The sequence below is a fragment of the Hyperolius riggenbachi genome, chromosome 11 (assembly GCF_040937935.1).
Source record: "Hyperolius riggenbachi isolate aHypRig1 chromosome 11, aHypRig1.pri, whole genome shotgun sequence".
Lineage (NCBI taxonomy): Eukaryota > Metazoa > Chordata > Amphibia > Anura > Hyperoliidae > Hyperolius > Hyperolius riggenbachi.
In genome coordinates, this window is record NC_090656.1 from 175,397,438 (window position 1) to 175,413,544 (window position 16,107).

Genomic DNA, 16,107 nt, shown 5'->3' on the forward strand with positions numbered 1-16,107 from the left:
AGGGGCCAGGCACTGGGTGCCTGGGACAGGGGTCAGGCACTGGGTGCCTGGGACAGGGGCCAAAAGCAGGGTGCCTGGGAAAGGGTGCAGGGTGCCTGGGGAAGGGTGAAGGGACAGGGTGCCTGGGGCAGGGGCCAGGGTACACTGACACTGGGGAAGGGTGCAGGGTGCCTGGGGAAGGGTGCAGGGTGCCTGGGAAAAGGTGCAGAGTGCCTCTGGAAGGAGGGTGCAGGGTGCCTGGGGAAGGAGGGTGCAGGGTGCCTGGGGAAAGGTGCAGGGGCCCGGGGGCCAGGGTGCAGGGGCCAGGGTACACTGACACTTGGTGGGTAGGGGGGTTGTCAGTGGAGGGGGTGGGGAGAATGCCCGTGGGTGGGGAGTAGGGTGCCACTTGTGTGTGTGTGGGGGGGGGGTGCCTGGGCAGAGAATGGAGGCGGAAAAACTGATCAAGGCTCCAGCCGCGGTACTGAGGGATGCGGGAGCCCGGCTCCATTACTTCCTCCCTCCCTCCCTCTCTGAATGCCCCCTAATGTATGTCTGTGCGCCCCCCCCCCCCCTGTAGGCAGAGTGAGCGGAGCGGGCAGTCGGGTCCTCTTACCGCTGATGCACGCGTGCACTGTCTCTGGCATCGGACCTCCATGTGCTTCCTGTGACGTCATAGTAAACAGGAAGCACATGGAAGTCCGATGCCAGAGACAGTGTACGCGTGCATTAGCGGTAAGAGGACCCGATTGCCCGCTCCGCTGTGCTCACTCTGCCTACAGGGAGGGGAGGGGGGCACACGGGCATACATCAGGGGGGCATTCAGAGAGGGAGGGAGGAAGTAATGAAGCCGGCTCCCGCATCCCTCATTACCGCGGCTGGAGCCTCGATCAGTTTTTCCGCCTCCATTTTCTGCCCAGCCGTCGGGATTCAAGAGGGGGGGCCTGGGATAGCGGGCCCCCCAAATCGGGAGAATCCCGACGAAAACGGGACGGTTGGGGGGTATGAGTAAGGGATAGGTAGATACTAGTAGCAGGCAGGTAAGGATTGTTATAGTGGCCACTAATGATCCAATCTTTTTCATCCAATCTTACCATTTCTATCTAATATAAGGGAACTGCCTATAGTATCTAATTAATATATTCCATCAGTTTACTCTACTACTACATAGATTTGGTAAGATTGGATTAAAAAGATTGGATCATTAGTGGCTACCCTTAGATTCTAGAAGACAGCAGGTAATGATAGGTAAATTGTAGTGGCAAGGGCAGTTTCTTTGCCACATAGCTCTCAGGGAGAGGGTGCAAAAACCCCTCAGCGGATTTCTGGTGTCACAGTTCCAGGGTGTTGAGACCAAGGACCTCACAGTCAAGTATAGGATTGCTGTGTCATTGCTGTGTTATACTTTAGACTAGTTCCCGGGTGTCGAGACCAAGGACCTCACACCTTAGACTAGGATTGTGCGTATTAATATTTGTTATGACCTCTGGCTCTGTTGACCTCTCTCTTGCTTTCTGATTCGGTACCTCTGCCCATCTGTCTACCAGTTGCCAACCTTGCCTGTACCCGGTTACCGAATCAGCCTTCTGTCTCTGTACCTTACCTACTCGTGTTTTGCCGACCTGGCCTGTCTGACCCTTCTGGCTGTCACTCATACCTTGAGTGATCAGTCTTACTGTACTACTTGTGACACTAACCCTCCAGGTGTCAATTAGCTGCAAGGGCTACCTGCTCCTCAGGAAGTCCTTCTTGCAGTTCAGTCAGGGGGCTCTACCCCATAGGAGTCCACTGGCTGCAGTACAGTCTGATTCCCAATCCATCAGGGAATCCTTGGCTGCAGTACAGTCTGATTCCCAATCTATCAGGGAATCCTTGGCTGCAGTACAGTCTGTCTCTCCTCCGCTTTTCGGAGGTCAGCTTGAGGACAGCCAGTGGCCACCTGCACCTCAGGGGTCCACTGGCTGCAGTAGAGTCTGTATCTCCCACTCCTCAGGAGATAACCTTTCTTACTGTTGCACCAAACACTTTACCACATTAGGTGTCCTGTGTCAAGCTATACTGGTATTATTGGTGATTCTGCAGATCACACATAATCGGGTATAGCATCTGTATTGTTGGTGACACTGCAGATCACCAATAATCAGAAATACTCTGTGTGCTGACACCAATCGTTACAGAACGGCAGACCAAAAACATGATGGACGCACTGCATAGTCATGTTGAAGTCCTGACCACCACGGTAAACAATCTTTCCGGGGTGATTATGAACCAACAGACTCAGATCCATCAGCTATCTGGGCTATTCAGGAACTTCAACTAACTATAAATACAGTGCGATCCCCTCCAGTCACGGACATCTGCATGTCCGTACCTGAAAAATTTTCTGGCCATAGATCTTACTTTCGGAATTTCAGAAATCGGGTACTGTCTTATTTTGAGTTGAGGCCTACCTTGTCAGGAACTGAGTCTCAAAGGGTAACATTCATAAAAACCCTGTTATCAGGTGATTCCCAAACATGGGCATATAACCTGCATGCAGAGCATGAGGCGTTATCATCAGTTCAGGAATTTTTTAAGGCCATGGCCATTATATATGATGACCTGGATATTGCTTCCACTGCTGAAAAGAAGCTCAAGATGCTCAGGCAGGGTCGTAAATCAGTTGAGAGTTACGCCGATGAGTTTAGGAAGTGGGCTGTGTCAGCTAGATGGGGAGCATATGCATTATTAGACTGTTTTTTGGCAGGATTGTCGGATGCAATCCATGATGTGATGATAGGACATCCTGAACCCAAATCTGTCGACGAGGCAATTTCTTTGGCCGTGCAGATAGATCGCCGCTTACGCTACCAGAAACAGATTCGTGGTAGGAATGCTATAAGGTCTGTCTCATACGACTCTTCTCTACCTTCGTCACCTCCAGACGAGCCGATGCAAATCGGATACTCTGGGCTGAGACAAGTGAAAAAGAGTCACAGAAGGTCAGGAAAACTTGGTCTATATGGTACTGAGGAGGGCCAGGTTGTCCAGAATTGTTCTAAAAAGCCAGGAGAATGCGGCCGCCTAGGGGTAGTTAGAGGTCATACTATAGGCGAGCGGTCTTTATCTCTAAACAATAATCGTCTGCTCCTTCCGTGCTCTATTACATGGGAGGGTCAGACTAGTTCCGCAGAAGCCTTTGTAGACTCCGGTTCTGCAGCTAACTTCATAGATTATGATTTCGTAAAAAAATTGGGGATTCCCTTATTCCCACTAGACCAGCAGATTCTGGTCACTGCAGTAGATGGCTCTCCGTTACAGAGTAGTCAACCTCTTTTCCAAACCCCCTTATTGTTGTGTAGTTTAGGGGTATTACATAAAGAGAAATTACAGTTCCTGGTTCTGCCAATGGTAACCTCTACCGTTGTTCTTGGTATGCCCTGGTTGCAACTCCACTCTCCTCAGATTGACTGGGCTTCAGGTCAACTACAAAGATGGTCGGCCCATTGTCATCAGCATTGTTTGGGGAGAGTTGCTGTTTGTGCTACCAAGATACAGGTCGGAGGAGGGGCAGTACAGTGTGCGGATTTTGCTGACGGGTACTGTCCTTCCCGGTCACCTGTTATGCATATACCAGGTAGTAAAAATATCAAAGCAGATGCTCTATCTAGGTCTTTTGAGCCTAAGACCATTCTACCTCAGAAGGTGGTTTTGGCAGCTACTGAGATCTGGGAGGACGGGGTGGCTACTCTGGGCCCTTACCAACGAGATATTCCAGAAGGTAAGCCATCTCGTCAGGCGCCAGTGGGTACATTGCAACCCCTACCAGTGCCAAATAAACCTTGGACTCAGAAAAAACAGGCAGATAAGAGACGGTCTGTAGAGTGGAAGTTTTCCCCAGGGGACATGGTGTGGGTATCTACTCGACATTTGGCGTTGAAACGACCATCACCTAAACTAGGACCTAGATTTATAGCACCATATCCAGTGGTCAGAAAGATTAATAATGTCACTGTGAGAGAACGCGGAAAAGCCGCCGCGTGTGCTACTGAGGAGGCGGCTGATTCCGCGTCCAATGCGGTGATTTGCACGCGGAAGCGTGTGTCTAGTAGCAGGGCAGAACGCGGAAAAACCGCCACATGCAACAACAGTAAGGCGGCTGGTTCCGCGTCCAGCGCGGCGGTTTGCACGCGGCGGCGTGTGTCTGGTGTAGCTGAGTCTGTTAGTGCACACAGGCTTAGGAATACGCGCTCACGCGCTCGCGCGCTGAGAGGCAGAATTCTTATACTGGGCAGAGAGAGTCAGCTGATCACGCCGATCAGCTGACTCCAGAGCAGGATACCATTGGTTGATCAATTAGGGGTGGTGCAGGAGAGCACTACTCCATATATAGTTACTGCTGGCCAGTTGCAAGTTGTCTGCCGTTGCGAACACTACGTGAATGCACTCAGACCTTAGTCAGATCCAACAGTGTGTTTGAACCAGGTGGACCTGGGAATTCACATTGAGCCAGATTACTTGTACTGTTATTCTGTTTATGCTTAGGCTAGTTCCAGGGTGTAGAGACCAAAGACCTCACACCCAGACTAGGGAACTGTACTATCATTTGTGTTATACTCCAGACTAGTTCCAGGGTGCTGAGACCACGGACCTCGCACCCAAGACTAGGGAACTGTATTTGTGTTATTCTCCAGACTAGTTCCAGGGTGCTGAGACCACGGACCTCGCACCCAAGACTAGGGAACTTGTATGATCATTCTGTTATACCTCAGACTAGTTCCAGGGTGTAGAGACCACGGACCTCACACCCAGACTAGGCATTGTTTGATATCTGTTATGACTTATTGCTTTCCTGACTACTCCTCTGTCTCCTGATTCGGTACCTCGCATATCTGATACTCCGTTGCCAAACCCTGCTTGCCCTGGATACCGAATCAGTCTTCTGTCTTTGTACTTTATCTGTCCGTGTGTTACCGACCAGGTGTGCCCGACCTCGAGAGCTGTCTCTCCTCTTAAGAGATAGTCTCCAGATCAGAGAGTGACATCCACCTTCAGGTCAAAAAGTAGGGATAATAAAAATTGCACCCTGCAGGAAGAAAACACAGAGACAACAGGAGCCCAAATGGTGCAGTATGTCACAGTACCAGAAGCATGTACAATATGCGAATGTATTATACTCACAAAGGTGGGTTGCAAAAGGGCAACCGACCACTAGAAGCAGGTGGAGATGTATAACCCCGACTCCACTCAGGTGACCAGACAGAGCTGGTGATGGTCGCACTCTTGATAAAAAGCAAACCTCAAATGACCTAAACTGGTCAAAGAGGGTTGATCCCCCTCCAAAAGGAGGGTGAAGGCACAAGGTAAAGGGGGAAGAGGCGCCCAGAGCAGATAAAATACGTTAAAAACAAATAAAATGAAAAAAGTGAGGTGGCTTACCTCAATGAAGACAAATTCACGTATTAATAGAATTTTATTGCACTGGCAACGCGTTTTATGGGTGCATACCCACTTCCTCAGGCCAAATAGCAGTGCCTAATAGTGCTTGTAGCCACAAATAAGGCGCCTTATTTGTGGCTACAAGGACTATTAGGCACTCCTATTTGGCCTGAGGAAGTGGGTATGCACCCATGAAACGCGTTGCCAGTGCAATAAAATTCTATTAATACGTGAATTTGTCTTCATTGAGGTAAGCCACCTCACTTTTTTCATTTTATTTGTTTTTAACGTATTTTATCTGCTCTGGGCGCCTCTTCCCCCTTTACCTCATCCACCTTCAGGTGTCACTCACATTCTGGTCCTTCCTATCTCCAGCCTGACTCCACCCCTTGGAGAGACTCAGGCTGCTGGAAGGTTCCTGTATCCTCAAGAGCAGTATCCCTTTACTGCCTATTATCACCTGCTCGGCAGGTGCATTACTCAAAGTACTACTGTTACACCAAACACTCACATACCCATAGGTGTCCAGAGGTTAGCAATATATCTGTATTATCGGTGATTCTGCAGATCATCAATAATCGGGTATATATCTGCATTCTTGGTGATACTGCAGATCACCAATAATCAGATTCTCTCTGCGCGCTGACACCAATCGTTATAGAACGGCAGACCAAACCCAAATGGACGCACTTCACAGCCGTCTTAATGCACTCACCACCTTGGTGGAAACTTTCATCCGCGTGCTAGACAGTCACCAGACTCAAATTAACACTTTGTCTGGGACAGTGCAAGTTTATCAGACAGCTGTGGACGCAGTGCGATCTCCTCCTAGCACAGACATATGCATGTCTGTACCTGAAAGGTTTTCTGGCCACAGATCTGACTTTCAGAACTTTAAAAACCGAGTGTTATCATACTTTGAGTTGAGACCTAATTCTTCAGGAACTGTAGCACAAAGAATTACATCTATCAAGACACTATTGTCAGGGGATTCCCAGACGTGGGCATATAATCTCCAGCCAGGTGATAGTGCTTTGGCCTCGGTTGAGGCATTTTTTAAAGCTATGGCTATAATTTATGATGACCCGGACCCTGCCTCTACCGCTGAGCGGAAGCTCAAGACATTACGGCAGTGCAAGGGTCCGGTGGAAAATTATGCAGCTGAGTTCAGGAAGTGGGCAGTTTCAGCTAGATGGGACTCATTCACACTTTTGGACTGTTTTTTATCAGGGTTGTCAGATGCGGTCTCTGATCTGATGTTGGGTCACCCTGAGCCGAAGTCTATTGATGAGGCCATTTCATTAGCCATCAGAATTGATCGTCGCCTACGTTATCAGAGACATACTCAGGGTAGGAACGATGTGAGATATGTTTCCCACACCGCGCCTCAACCTGATTCATTTCCATCTGATACATCACCACCCGACTCACCTCCACCAGAAACAATGCAGATTGGGCGGTCGAAGTTGTCCCAGGTGGAGCAGAAGCGCAGAGAGACAAAACAGCTCTGTCTATACTGTGCAGAGGAGGGTCATAAAGTTCAGAGTTGTCCCAAACGGTTGTTTCCTCTAGATGATAAACGTCTCCAGTTATTCTGTGTTATTCTTTAGACTAGTTCCCGGGTGTCGAGACCAAGGACCTCACACCTTAGACTAGGATTGTGCGTATTGATATTTGTTATGACCTCTGGCTCTGTTGACCTCTCTCTTGCTTTCTGATTCGGTACCTCTGCCCATCTGTCTACCAGTTGCCAACCTTGCCTGTACCCGGTTACCGAATCAGCCTTCTGTCTCTGTACCTTACCTACTCGTGTGTTGCCGACCTGGCCTGTCTGACCCTTCTGGCTGTCACTCATCCCTTGAGTGATCAGTCTTACTGTACTACTTGTGACACTAACCCTCCAGGTGTCAATTAGCTGCAAGGGCTACCTGCTCCTCAGGAAGTCCTTCTTGCAGTTCAGTCAGGGGGCTCTACCCCATAGGAGTCCACTGGCTGCAGTACAGTCTGATTCCCAATCCATCAGGGAATCCTTGGCTGCAGTACAGTCTGATTCCCAATCTATCACGGAATCCTTGGCTGCAGTACAGTCTGTCTCTCCTCCGCTTTTCGGAGGTCAGCTTGAGGACAGCCAGTGGCCACCTGCACCTCAGGGGTCCACTGGCTGCAGTAGAGTCTGTATCTCCCGCTCCTCGGGAGATAACCTTTCTTACTGTTGCACCAAACACTTTACCACATTAGGAGTCCTGTGTCAAGCTATACTGGTATTATTGGTGATTCTGCAGATCACACATAATCGGGTATACCATCTGTATTGTTGGTGATACTGCAGATCACCAATAATCAGAAATACTCTGTGTGCTGACACCAATCGTTACAATATGGTCCTGGTTGGTCATTCTTTATAGCAATCTGGTGTCACAACTTATACGATGAAACAGTGGGGATAATTCTCCAGTTAATTCATACATCAGCTATGAATTGCTGCTGCAAATTATTGTTCTATACAACTTTAAAGCAGTAGGGGCAGCCATACTATGCCAAGAAAAAAAACAACACATAAATAAGTAGATAAATACTTGGTTTACTTACGTAACAGATGTACTGTACTGTCCACATTCTTATTTCAGTGAACTTTATATAGTAAATGAAGAGAATGCTGTTCTTGGCAGTCTCCATCTTTTGTTCCCTAAGACTGAAGCCAAATCCTGATGTAATTTCCTCCCTTACTTTTCTCCTCCCAATCACCAGTGTCATCTCTGACTTGTTTTCTAAACATGTGTGAGCACAGGATCAGGTTTCAGCTCAGCCTGTCACACTGAATTGTGTTCAGCCCAATCACTGAGGAGCAGTAATGTGGGAGGGGAGATGACAAGCTTCTCCTCTCTCATCGTCTTCGGCTATGGCAAGATAATAGAGCCAGGCTGACTGAGATAAGATAATTACAGCTGAGACATTTCTGAATAGATTGGACTGCTTGCAACACAGGTGTGAGAATCCGCTCAGCTGCCTGCACAGGCAGGCAGCCTTTTGACCATTGTTTAGGTTTGCATGCTGCAGGACTCTGGAACAGAGACCTGTCTTTCCATTGCAAGTTCTGGTCTGTTCTCTTGCTGGGGAATTTGCATACATTCGTTATGCAAATCCCCTACCTGCCTTCTTTGATGACTGGCACTATAAGAGCTTTATGTTTCCCAGAAGGCTTTGCTGGTCATTTCTCTTCCATGGTCTGTTCCTGATGGACACTGCTGGAGTGTCAGCCGTTGCTATCTAGTATAGTTAATTCCTGGGGGTTGCTTTAGGCTCCCCTTCTAGCCCAGTCAGGTTGTATTATCTGTTTGTTTGTTCTGTTGCCATTGTCCTGTCCCAACGGTGGTCGACAGGAAGTGGTTCTGATCTCTGTTCTTGGAGTATAGCTGGTGCAGCGGTTGCTACCAGCTATCTCTTCTGTTCTGTCTTCTGGGATCGCGCTAGCCACTTTTCGCTAGCGCTGGGGATCCTTCTGTTCTGTCTCCTGGGATCGCGCTAGCCACTTTTCGCTAGTGCTGTGGATCCTTCTGTTCTGCTACTCTGTACCTGGATCGCACTTGCTTCTCGCTAGTGCTGTGGATCCTATCTCTCGCTTGTCCCTGTTTTCGTGTGTCTGTCTTGTCTGCTACACTTGCTGGAGGCTCGGTGAGGTAACCGTTAAGCAAGCGTTCGCGTCCTCTGTTTCATGTTTGTCTGTCGATGGTTAGTTAGGCGTGCTTGTCTCTATTGTGCTTATCACGTGGAGACCGCGCATAACCGCGTGCACTGTTGCGAATGAGTGCGGTGTTCGCGGTTAGCTAGCGTTTGTTATTTTCCGTATCTCCTCATTGTATTATTTGCTGTGCCTTTGCTACCCTCGTGCCCTGTTTTGCTCAGTCTTGTGTCTCTGTCGGCAATCGCCATTCTTGCGATTGCATTCCCACTTCGTTTCCGCCGTTGTGTGTTTACTGTCGCTGGGTGGCGACTAGTTTGGTGGACACACATCGGTTCTGTCCCTTTGCTCTGTTTCTTGTGGGCTATCCAGCCCTGCCTGATCGTACCTTGTCCTGGATCTGTACAATTCCCGTCTGGCATCTGTGGCTGTGCAGCGACTGTGTTCGCCTGCACTCCACAGCGCCATCTGCCGGAGGGAATTGCCCTCTGCGGGTGCATAGCACCTAGCCTGGGTGTCCTCAAATATACGCTTGTGGAGGAAATCCGCAGCGTCAGCGCACGTCTGGTGCGCTGACCGCGAATACGATTCCACAATCGTTACAACAGGGTTAGATTCCTGGCAGCATCATAAACACAGTGCAGTGTTTAAATGGAATTTGATTTTGTGGCTGACAATCCCACTTTAACAGACTGACAGTAGGGTAGGGCTACCCACAATGATGAGATTTAGATTAGATTAGATTAGGGATACCCTTGTACAGGCACCCAACTACAAGGCGTATCGGTGAACAATACCACACCAATCAGAGCAGAAGATCCTATATAATAATAGGCAAGTGTCCCTGCGTCTGTCCGTGTGTCAGTGCAGAGACGCCGCCGAGAGCCGGAGGAGGACGGGGCCAGAAGAGGCGGTTGTGTGTGTGCGCGAGCGCGGCGTGTGCGAGGATTAGTAACAGACCTAGCCCATTTTTAAACGGGCTAAGGTCACTAGTGTAGTAATAATGCTATTAGGGTGACTAGCACCAGACAGAGTAGGCCAGCATAGTTTGGTGTATGACCCAGTCTAAAAAAAAGTCTACCTTGAAGTGGTGGCTGGGCTTACATCCTATTAACTAAAAGGTTTTACTTTTCGTCAGCTGGCTACTTAGATTACTAATCATAATTACCCTAAAGTGTCAATTCACAGCTCAATTCACTTGAACTATTGCTCTATGCAACTTTAACAGACTGACAGTAGGGTAGGGCTACCCACATTGATGAGATTTAGATTAGATTAGGGATAACCTTGTACCAGTGTTGCCAACCGCCCGTAAATTTACGGGCATTCCGAAAATTTGTTACAATTTTAGCTGCCCGTGAATTCCGTAAGGAATTCAGCAGCGGCCAAGTGAGCAGGAGGGAAGCAGCGCAGAGAAGAGTGAGAGCTGTGGGATCAGCGGTGGGTAAGGGCGGACGTCTCACCCCCCCTTCCCTCACCTTAGGGCTCTCCCTCCCTCGCTCGCCCTCCCCTCCAGAACGAAGTGTTGTGCGGCGTTTGTCAGTGGGCGGAACTTACCTCCGTCTCGCTCCAAGCGCGAACGATGATAGAGTGTGGATAATTGTCCAGTTATTTCATACATCAGCTATAAATTGTTGCTACGAATTGTTGCTTTATGCTAGTATATGATCCTGAGAAATGGTCACACTAGAATATCTAGCGTCAACTTATATGATGAAAGGGTAGGAATAATTCTCCATTTTGTTCATAAATCAGCAACGAATTGCCGCTATGAATTATTGTCACACTTTCTAGTAATCTGGTGTCACAATTTATACGATGAAAGGGTAGGAATAATTCTCTATGTTGTTCATAATTCAGCAATAAACTGCTGCTACGAATTATTGTAAAGCAATAATCGTATATGGTCCTAAAAAGTGGTCACTTCTTATAGTAATCTGGTGTCACAACTTATACAATGAAAGACTGGGGATAATTCTCCAGTACTTTTATACACCAACTATGAATTGCTGCTAAGAATTATTGCTCTATACTAGTATATGGTCCTGAAAATTGGTCACACTAGATAATCTGGTGTCAACTTATATGATGAAAGGGTAAGAATAATTCTCCATTTTGTTCATAAATCAACAACGAATTGCCGCTATGAATTATTGTACAACAATAAATGCTCAGCAAACCCAGCAGGAAACCTCATATGGAACAGTTCTTCAATTACAGCACCCTGTACAGCCTAGGTTCTCAACGTGTGGTGCGTGTACCCCAGGAGGTACTTCTAATGGTTCCAGGGGGTACTCATGCTTGATATACTTAACCAAGAAAAACAAATTTAGTGTTTTAGAACATAATACATCTTATTTAAACAACACCAAATTAGTGTTTTCGCTAATTAAATGCATTAGTAAATGCTTGGAAATTGTTTAGAACCAATTATCATGTACTACAATTAAATATTTACTTGTCAAGGGGTACTTGTGATAATGTTTACTATGCCAGGGGGTACTTGGTGAGTACTGGGCGTTAAAAGGGGTACATACCAATAAAATGTTGAGAAACACTGCTCTGCAGCATGAAGCATTGTGATTGGCAGAATAGCATGGGCGTAGTTTACTATAACCTTTATGAAACCTAGCAAGCAGTACAGCAGGGTGCTGTCCGCCCAATCACGTTAGCTGAATTTCCTTAGAAGGTTCCTGCTGGGTCCCCTAAACTAAACTAATGCTGAGTTATTCACCCACTGCTCCACTGAGCATACGCACTGCTGCATACGCATTGATTCTTCTCCCTCCGCATCCGTGTTGATCCCCCCTCCGACACTGCACCCCAGGTGGTGATTCACCTTACTGTCCCTTAAATGTGCCTGTGGTAGTGGCAAACAAGTGGTGGCAGGTAGATTCTAGTGGTGGGCTGGCAGCAATCGTTAAATTTAAGTGGCTAGAAGATAGTGATAATAAGTAGATTGTCATAGCAGGCTGGTAGATACTGGTACATTCTAGGAAGAGGCTGGTAATAATGTTTAGATTCTATTGCCCAGTAGGTAATAATTATAGGTAGATTTTAGTAGCAGGCATATGCACATCATTAGATTCTTCTGGCAGCATGGTGGTGAAGTGGTTAGCGCTGGGTCCTAGATTTGAATCCCTTCCAGGGCACTATCCGTAAGGAGTTTGTATGTTCTTCCTGCCGTCTGCTTTCCTCCCACTTCCCAAAAACATAGAGATGTGTTAACTGGCTTCCCCCTAAAATTGGACTACTATATATAAACTACATGATCATGGTAGGTATGATGTTATATGACTATGGCAGGGATTAGATTATGAGCCCCTCTGAGGGACAAGTGACAAAACAATATAATCTGTACAGCGCTGCAGAAGATGGCGGCGCTATATAAATACTAAAAATAATAATGGCAGGCAGAAGGAGACAAGCCATAGGTGACAAGTATTAACCCATAGAAGAGTACTGACTCACAAAAGGAGATTAGTAGTGGTAGATAGTGGATGACAAGCAGTGACAGCTAGCGAGTGATGAGCAGTGACAGGTAATTAGTAGCAACAGAAGGAAGTGATGACTGATGAGCAGTGACATCAAGAATTTGACACAGTAGCAGAAGGATGCCGAGCAGCAACAGTAGAATTTAACAAGTAGTGACAGTAGGAGGTGGTGAGTAGTGACTGTAGGAGGTGAGAAGATTGTCTTTTACTGGAGTCTATCATTGGATATTGTCAGTTACTTGGTTTGTCATGGGGCTCTGTCTTTTACAGGGCATCTGTCGTAATGTCTGATACTGCAGTCTCAAATGGGATGCTGTTTTTCTACAGTGGGCAGTCTGTTACTGGAATCTACCTAGGGAAGGCTATCATTGGGGTAGATTCATCAAACTGCGCAGCTTAATGACAGGAGTGCAAGCTCAGCACACACAGTGCTGCAGTAGTGCAGTAGCATGTGCTGCTAACTTACACTCGTTCCTCCGAAATAACAGCCACTCCACTGAACCCGCCCTGAGCCCCGGTAGTGGTTCAGGGATCGGGAGATAGCCAGACCCCGAATTACATCTCCCTCCGAGTTGCTACAACTGCGAGGGGTAACAGTATTTAACGCTGCCGAGGAATTGAGCAGCAGCCGGGTGAGCCGCCATTCGGCTCACTGGCGGCTTAACAATATGTACCCCTCGATAACCCCCTTTGTTCTCACTCACTCCACAGCACCCTCAAACCAGCCCTCATGCTTTCCCCCAGACCCTCACTAATGTTGTACACACACTTACAACAACCGTTTTGCGGTAGTCTTAGACCCTGCATATTATGGCATGCGAAAGCAAATGCAAATTTGCATGAGCATTGCCTCGTGATTAAGACTTGGTCCACACTAGGCACGGTGGCAGGACGGGCAACGGGGAGAGGGGTTATTCCCCCCCACCTCCCTCATCTGGGTCCCCCGTCCCCGCTCCTCCTCCATCTACTTGCACAGAAATTGTTAAATATAATGTCAGCAGCGAGCCAGGAAGATTTCCTTCTCTCCACTTCCACCGCTCACCGCTAGACTTCCTACAATGTTGCCCTCTATACTTCGCAGGGCAGCATAGCAGAAAATGATGCGGCGAGCGGAGGAAGTAGAGAGAAGGTAATCTTCCCCGCTCGCTGTGGACATTATATTTTAACAATTTCTGCGCAAAGGGGACCCAGGTCAGGGGAGGGGGGGGGGACGTCCCCGCTGCCACCCCTGTCCTGGCTGCTTTCTCCTCCTCTCCCCACTCTCCCCACAGGCTGAATCCGTTTCGGTGTCCAAATCTGCCTGTGTAGTGGAGGATCCATTTTCCTATTTCCTGCCACTACCCCTCCGTGTATCAGGATCCAGATACATTGCAGGAAAGTGCAGTAGATCCGGAGCTTCTGTTCAGGTTTTGAAAATGGGTCCCGCAAACACAGACGAATCCGGTTTTTGTTTGGGTGAAGACGGCTTCTATTTTTAACATTGCTATCACGGACCTAGTGTGAACTACCCCTTAGCTTAGCCAATTAGGCCAAATTTGCAAAGGCAGATAAAGCAGGTTTTAAAGAGAAACTCCAACCTAGAATTGAACTTTATCCCAATCAGTAGCTGATACCCCCTTTTACATGAGAAATATAATGATTTTCACAAACAGACCATCAGGGGGCGCTGTATGACTGATTTTGTGCTGAAACCCGTCCCACAAGAAGCTCTGGGACCAAGGTACTCTGGGCAAACTGCCACAATGTAACAATGTTCACAGACAGGAATTAGCTGTTTACAGCTGTCTCTAACAGCCAAAACAGCTAGGAGCAGCTACATAACCGGCCCACAGTAACAATGTCACCATGTAATACATGTCAGAATGTGAATCTGGGAGAGGAAAGATTTTACAATGAGCAAACACTGACTAAATCATTTATACATAATTATGGTAAAAAATGAAGCACTTTTTCTACTACATTATTTTCACTGGAGTTCCTCTTTAACTTGGTGTTTTATGCACACATTCCTCTGCTGCTGTGTTACTACAATTCTTTCCTTTGGAGGCAGGTGGTAGATGGCTTTCTCTGGGCGGTGAGAGCCCTAGACCGAGCTGTCTGCGCCTGTCCTTCCCCCCCCTGGAGTGTGTTGCGTGAGAGCCACCCCTGAGCCCCACAAGCTTGGGGTGGCCCATGCTTCACTCCTTTCTCATGTTTTGCTCCCAATTCGTGCTCATATGGCAGAACATAATGGACGTTGTAAGGTAGGTGTAGGATGTTATATGTGGGTAGGTAAGTTAGCAGCTCTTCCCAGCGCCGGCCACGCTTGAAGGGGTCACCTGCACTTCCCAGCCTCGCCCTCCGGGGTACTGCTACAGGGCTTCCGAGCAGTGAGAGGGCGTGGAGCTCTGCAGCTCCCCGGTTGATGGGGATATGGGGGAGCCCCCTCGTGGAGCCCCTGGATAGTGCTAAATGTTGCACAAACTAATCCCTGCAGTGCAACCATTTTGCGGTAATTAGTTTTAGACCCTGCATATTATGGCATGCAAAAGCAAATGCAAATTTGCATGAGCAATGTCTCGTGATTAAGCCAATTAGGCAAAATTTGCAAAGCCCAGATATAGCAGGTTTTAACTTGGTGTTTGATGCACACATTCCTCTGCTGCTGTGACACTTACAATAGCTGTTGCCCTTAAAGCGGATCCAAGATGAAAAAGTAACTATAGCAAGTAACTTGTCTGTATATCTTATCTAAAGTTTAGATAGTTTACACCGCAAATCTAGCTGCAAACAGCTTCAAAAGTTTATGATTATTTATTGCTGAGATACAATGAGGGCAGCCATGTTCTGTTTGTCACACTACACTGAGGCAAGCTGATAGCATCTCCAGCTCTCAGCCTGTGGAAACTTTCACTCTCCCTCCTCCCCTCTGCTTCTAAAATCTCTGGCTAGTAACCTCCTCCTCCTCCTGCCCAGACTGAGCTCCCATAAGCCCTTGCTACCTGGGACTGAGTGCCAAGGCTCTCTGAAAAGCTGTGGGCGAGGCTTGTTTAGTGTATAGGGGATTAGAGTATTAAAACAAAATAAAAAAAGTATTTGGCTTGAGGAATGCCCTATAAACTATATGAAAGGAACACAATTATGCAATGAGTAAAAGTTTATCTCGGATCCACTTTCATGATCAAGCATTGATTGTTAGGGCAACAGTTTGGGGCACGAATGCTATACAGGCACAAAACCTAGAATGGAGCATAGTCACTAAATAGTGGTGAAAATGCCATGCGCAGCTGGCGTTATGCACAGCTTGCATTATCTAAGCATTGTGCATGTTACTACTTTAACTCACGCTATGCAACTGGCATAATTTATGGTGAAATTGTGGTTCTCTTCATACGCACAGCAATTTAATTGTATTTAGAGAATATGGCCAAATGTTCTCATTTGTCTGTATTGTTTAACCACTTCACTACTGAAGAGGTTTTCTCCTTTTGTACCAGAGCAGTTTTCACCTTTTAGTGCTCCTTCCATTCATTCACCTATAACGTTACTACTTATCAC

General features: G+C 47.5%; 1 protein-coding gene across 1 annotated transcript in view; it reads left to right on the plus strand.

Moving 5' to 3' along the window:
• The window catches only part of LOC137537915 (5-hydroxytryptamine receptor 3A-like), a 106,358-nt gene that overhangs the window by 2,104 nt on the left and 88,147 nt on the right, over window positions 1–16,107 (plus strand). Inside the window, exons 2-3 of the mRNA XM_068259845.1 lie at window positions 3,596–3,739; window positions 6,628–6,747. Of these exons, the coding sequence (XP_068115946.1) occupies window positions 3,596–3,739; window positions 6,628–6,747 (264 nt within the window). The remainder of the gene's footprint in view (window positions 1–3,595; window positions 3,740–6,627; window positions 6,748–16,107) is intronic.